Source organism: Phalaenopsis equestris, unplaced genomic scaffold (assembly GCF_001263595.1).
Source record: "Phalaenopsis equestris unplaced genomic scaffold, ASM126359v1 Scaffold000002, whole genome shotgun sequence".
NCBI classification, from domain to species: Eukaryota; Viridiplantae; Streptophyta; class Magnoliopsida; order Asparagales; family Orchidaceae; genus Phalaenopsis; species Phalaenopsis equestris.
This window is the reverse complement of record NW_018164444.1, coordinates 46079313-46085943: the sequence shown is the minus strand read 5'-3', so window position 1 is coordinate 46085943 and position 6631 is coordinate 46079313. Positions and strand designations below refer to the sequence as shown.

General features: G+C 31.4%; 1 protein-coding gene across 1 annotated transcript; it reads left to right on the top strand.

The window, feature by feature from the left end:
• Positions 1–5560: 5560 nt before the first annotated feature.
• LOC110036378 (cold shock domain-containing protein 4-like) lies at positions 5561–6274 on the top strand. The gene is given in 2 exon segments (XM_020740812.1): positions 5561–5950; positions 5953–6274. Coding segments are annotated over 2 exon segments (390 nt in total). The 5' UTR covers positions 5561–5718; the 3' UTR covers positions 6111–6274.
• The last annotated feature ends 357 nt before the right edge of the window (positions 6275–6631 follow it).

Sequence of the window (6631 nt, the reverse complement as noted above, 5' to 3'; positions counted from 1 at the left end):
ATTTGTTTTCTTGTACTGTATGTGGATGATATTTTACTTGCAACCAATGATAGGGGTTTACTTTATGAAGTGAAACAATTCCTCTCCAAGAACTTTGATATGAAGGATATGGATGAAGCATCTTATGTCATTGGCATTAAGATCCATAGGGACAGATCTCGATGTATTTTGGGTTTGTCTCAAGAAACCTATATCAATAAAGTTTTAGAGAGATTTCATATGAAGAATTGTTCACCGAGTATAGCACCTATTGTGAAGGGTGATAGATTCGATTTGAGTCAATGCCCGAAAAATAATTTTGAACGGGAACACATGAAGAACATTCCATATGCTTCAGCTGTTGGAAGCCTTATGTATGCTCAGGTTTGTACCAGACCTGACATAGCATTTGCTGTTGGAGTGTTGGGAAGATATCAGAGTAATCCAAGTATAGACCACTAGAAAGTTGCAAAGAAAGTAATGAGATGTCTTCAAGGTACAAAGGACTACATGCTCATGTACAAACAAATTGATAATTTGGAGGTGATTGGCTACTCCGATTCAGACTACGCTGGCTGCATTGACTCAAGAAAATCAACATCTGGTTATATTTTCATGCTAGCTGGTGGAGCTGTATCTTGGAGAAGTGCTAAGCAGACCTTGACTGCTACTTCCACTATGGAAGCTGAGTTCGTATCCTGTTTTGAGGCTACCTCGCATAGTGTATGGTTGAAGAGTTTCATATCTGGACTTAGAGTCATGGATTCTATTTCAAGGCCATTAAAGTTGTACTGTAACAACTCAGCTGCAGTATTTATGACTAAGAACAATAAGAGTGGAAGTCGAAGTAAACACATCGACATCAAATATTTAGCCATAAGAGAACGTGTTAAGGAAAAGAAAGTGGTCATTGAACACGTTAGCACTGAGTTGATGATTGCGGATCCTTTGACTAAAGGCATGCCACCAAAGAATTTTAAGGATCACGTAGTACGAATGGGACTTGGTTCCATAATGTGATTTACATTGTACGAATATTTATTGAAACTCTTAATTCAGTTGATGATTTCTCATATGGTTTTGTGCACATATTTATTCATTCGTTTATTTTGAGAAATCTCATTCGGTTTGGACTTTGGAATAGACATATGGTTTATTCATTAAGTTGTATGGGATAGTGTTGAGAGACTTGATATAGTGTAATACATGGAAGATAATACTCACTATAAGAGGACCTATCGCCATGATTCATATATTTTGTTTCTCTATATGATATGTGTTGAACTATATGAACCAAGTGGGAGAATGTTGGGATTTTTTCTTTAAGATTCCCAAATTAGTTAATGATGGGAATTAAATTTATTTCTTTAGAATTCCCAAATTAATTAAAACTCTAAATTAATTTCAATACCCTTTGAAATTCCCAAATTAATTTTAATACCCTTTGGAATATCCAAATTAATTTCAATACCCATTGAAACTCTCAAATTAATTTCAATAACCGTTGGAATTCTTTGGTGTTTTTAAGAGAAATAATTTTCAGAATGTGGTTCATATAGTGTCTAAGTTCAACACATCAATTTAGTAACATTCCATAATGTGGTCACATCCATTGAACTCTGTGATGGGCAGAGTACTATAAATTAGATGTGATGTTTGCTGTTTTGGTCTCTAAGGTTGCTCCTCTTCATTTTATTTGCGCATCGGGTTGTGAGTTAGAAAAGCTTAGAAGATCTATAATAGAAAATTTGTCGTGTGAGTTGTGAGTGTCGACTCTGTTCGTTTAAGTTATGATTGGAGGTATGTATGATCCTATCTCGTTTCAGCTAATCGATTTAAAAATTAATTTTGTAAATCGAATATGGTATTTAAAATCTTTTACATAATAAATATGTTTAAGAAATAAAAGGAACCTAGCAATCTCTTAGAGGTTGCTTGGGATGGCTTTTATTTTTATTTTATTTTTTAAATTCTAATTTAAATTTAAACATTTTTTATTGAGATAATTATTTTTAAAGACATTCCAATTTTTTTTAGTATTTTGTGCATTTTTAAAAATAAGTTGCTTTATTTTTAAGAAGTAAGAAAGATAAAAATATATAAAAATTATATCAACTTTGCGTATTTTAAAAATAAAAGAAAAAATAAAAAAAAATAGGAAGCAAAAATGGTATCAAAAGAGCCTTTAGATTTTCCAACAATTCTTTTGCTTCCATGTGTAAATCAGCTATTTGCAATTAATAATTCTTATTGAAGAATATGAGAAGAATATGTGAATAATAATAATAAAATAAAAATAAATAAATAAATACTCTCCTTATTTTTTTATTTAAATCGAGAAGTGAGGAGTTCTTGATATAAGATACATTATGAGAAGAATATGTGAATAAAATTTTCAATATATAAGAAATACATAAAGATATATTGGGAAATTTACATACATAGCACATAATTCTTAAATATTTACATGTCTCACACTTAAAAGTTAATGTTTGATACATAAGAGTTTTGTGTTTAAAACCAATATTTGAAATGATGTATTTCACTTTTAAAACGTGGTAATGGTACGATCGTGCGTGAATATTAATTTTAGGTGTGAGATAAGTAAATACGTAACAATTGCGAGCTATGTTCGTAAATGCCCCAAATATATGTCACTGTAATTATTAGAGTGACATATAAGTAGATTATAATTAAGGGGCCTATATTCCTATGTATTAATATATCAACCATTCAAACATCAATTTTTAAATACAAACAACTCGATTCCTATATTTTTGACATCGTTTGCGTGTTTTGTAGGTAAAAATTGAAATTTGGTTGGTTTGTATGTTAATACATAGGAATTGTGTGTTCGTGGCATAGTGATTGAGAGTGTAATCTCCCACCATGAGGTCGCGAATTTGAATCACACATATTAGCTTTTAAGTTCACCTTTCCTGAAAACAATTACAAAGAATAGTAGACTTTGAAAATTCTAAAAGTTAATAGGGAGTTATGAGTTGTGAATATCGGCATGTTTTGGTGGGACAAATTAACATTTGCATGTTAGTCATAAACAAGATTATTTCGGATTGTGCTCAAATGTATAACATATTGGTTGAAAATAACAAGTAAAATTTCAAAATATGATTTTTTTTTTTTTTTAACTTAACTTTTGGCCTTAGGTGAAAATATCAACACTTTCCAAATAATTAAAGTATTTCACATAAGACCAAAACATTAAAAAAAAATCCGTAAAAATAAGTCATCATCAATACTAGGCTTGGGATTAATTACAAAAAATTGATAATCTAATTTATATTTATACCAGCCTATCAAAAAAATATAAATAAATACTTTCATTTCAAATAACCAACATTTTTTTTTCTTATCTCGGCCACTGTGAAAATAAAAAATTGATACAATTGATGCATAAGTCAAACAACCCCATTAAGATCATAAATAACTTTGACCTTAAGGTATCCTCACCTAACTATTCATCATCTCACCTTCTCATTTTGCTTTGCAATAATTAATCTCATAATAACTAATATATAGCAAAATTTTTCTTCTATCAAATGTAAATTTGAACACCTTTTTAAAGTCACAAATCACTTTGATATTTGAACTAGAAATTGTCTTCATTATTCTATGATCATATGAGAAGAAGATGATTTATTGACATGGCTCATTAGGGAAGAAATCATGAGATGATAATGAGTGAAAGAGAAGGTGGGAGCTTGCTGAGAAGGCATCACGGGACAACAATAAATGGAGTTAAGAAGTTGCTAAGAAAAGCTCATTGGGGATAGGTTTCAATGGCACTACAACCTTGTGAAGAGGAGCATTTGATTGCATGCAAATGAATCATATAATTGAACCTTTGCTTGCTTATCTTTTAGCTTGTTCTAGTTGGCCACAAAATAATTTTGATCAAAGTTTAAGCTAATTTACAACTTATATAAATATATTTGCCAGAAAAATAAAATTTTTGAAATAAAGATTCAATAACATCATGTTAATATGTGCAGAATAGTTTAGAATAATAATATATTATATAACAAAATTTTTTCAACTTTGAGATCATAATTTTTATTAGTTCTAATCAAAATATAATTTTGAAACATTTTAGAAAAGCAAAATAACCGAATACAAAATTAGGATAATTGTAGCCTACAAGACCTCGAAACCTTAGGTGTCGTCCATCCCTTGCTATCCACCGTTTTGTTATGAAGGGAAAACAACTAATGGAACTTTGTACATCAACGTTAACATTCCATATATAAAAAAAGCAATATTAGGACATTCTCGTAAATATAAGAATTATTTAGTTTTAGACGTAAAGTCCATACAAATTCTTTTATGCCATTAAATTTAGTGCTTTAAAAATTATAAAAATAATAATAATCTGAAAGTAGCACAACATATACGAAGCATTTTCATAAGTAGTTCAAAAACTATATTTTGTATTAACATGAGTATTTGTGGATCTGTATTATTATTTTTTATCTCAATATTTATAAAATTTTTTATTGATTAAAATTACATAAAAATACAGTTTTATAAATATGTTCAGAATAATGAAATGCTTAAGAGTCTGTTTGGGGCAGCTTGTGCGTTTCAGAATAAACAACTTATCTTGAAATACGGCCCGGCCTACGTTTAGTTTAAAAACTCAAACGGGGCAGACAACATTTTCAAAAAATGCACAAACCAAACGATTTATTGCCACCTTAATTATGAGCTGGCCCAAACAAACCACAAATGTATTATAATGAATTATTGAATTGGATTGTAAATGCAGTATTACAGACGGTACAGTAGCAATATAAAAAAGACTCCACCGCAGTAGGCTCCCCTCGAAAAATCAGACACCGCTCAATTAATGATCTTGATCAGGTCTCACCTGTCAACACGAAGAAAAAGATGTGTTACAATTTTTCTTTGTGTACATGCCACTAAATTTTTATGCATTTATATATTATCATCTTATTTATTAATGTAAAGTATATATCAATTTTAAAAGGTTAATAATATTTTTATAGGATGTAAGAGATTTAGATGGTAGAAATGTAAGGAATAAACTTTAAATGTTAGATGTATATGTAAATAAATAAATAAATAAATAAATAAATAAATAAATAAATATTGGGTGGTATGTAGGTAAATGTTTTTTTTCTTTCTTTAATGACTGATTTTCTTTTGCTTCGGCTACGGTGTTTAGGAAATAAATAGTGATTTTTCTTTTCTTCCAGAAAAAAGCAGTTTCATTCAACATGAAAAATAATTATTATATAGCATCTTCATCATTTTCTATATTTTACATCCAAAACTTTAAAAATTAGATTAAAATAATATAAATAATATTCTCACTTTATTTCACCGATGATATCCTTTAAAATATACTTACACATACATTTAAATAAAGAAAAAAACCATCTCTAATCAAAATATTTCATTAAAAATTACATTTTTATCCTACAAAATTATGAAAAATCTCATTTTTATTAATATATTATGATAAAAAAATCATAATCAGCCATTATTAATTATATCATAACACCTGACAATATTTCCCGATGAGAAGAGTAGTGCGCCCAACCGTGCCGCTCTCCTTTCCTTTAATGCCTTCCCTCCCCCCCTATTTATTCCCACTTTCCCTTCCCATTTTTTCCATAACCAAACTATTATCTTCCTTCTCCACCCCCAAAAATCAACCAAAACAGATAAATCAAAATCAACCCCAAACCCTAAACCATGCCCCCCACCGCCGCCGCCGCCTTACTCATCCTCCTCTCCGTTATCCTCACCGCCGCCTCACGCAACCCCGATCCCTTCCCTGGTGACTTCTTCAGCCCCGGCGGTCAGTTCAACATCCCGGGCTTCGGTGGAAGCGGAAGCAACACTGGATGGGGAAACCTCGGCGGTGGTTATGGCGGCGGCTACGGCGGCCCCTCCGGCGGTCACTCGCGAAACGGGGTGATCCGACCGAGGTGTGCTCGGAGAAGGGGCCGTGTCTTAACAAGCGGCTGATCTGTCCGGCGAAGTGCTTCACCTCATATAGCGGCTCCGGAAAGGGATACGGCGGCGGCGGAGGTGGCGGCGGATGCACTATTGACTGCAAGAAGAAGTGCGTCGCTTACTGTTGATTGACTGATGAGCTTTCTTCTGTGCTTCTTTTGCGGTCGGTCGATCTGGTTAGGTTTTGAATCGTGATGATGAGCGGTTGTGATCTTTTGGTTAAATAGCTACGAGAGTATGTATTCTATAGCTTATATATAAAATTATTATATGTACTTTGTTTGAAGTTGAATGCTATGAGATCTGAGTTGTTGGGACAGGTTATTTATTTATTTTTTTTTTATTTTCTACTTATTGTTCCTTTGTGGTTACTGATTTTTTGCTTCGTATGTTTTGTAATTACTTTTGAAGATTTTTGTAAATACTTTTGAAGATTTTAGCGTTACGAAATTAATGGTTTTTCATATATGATTTTATAATATATGATGTGAAATTGATGTGTTGAATTTTCAAAAAAAAATTTTTGTGCGGACTTCTGCGTAGCTCTACGTGCGGTTGAAAGTTATTTTTGAGTTATTTTCAGATTATTTCTAGTTTATTTTTAATGATATCAAAATAACCCAGAAATAATCAAAAAATAAAAACTGAT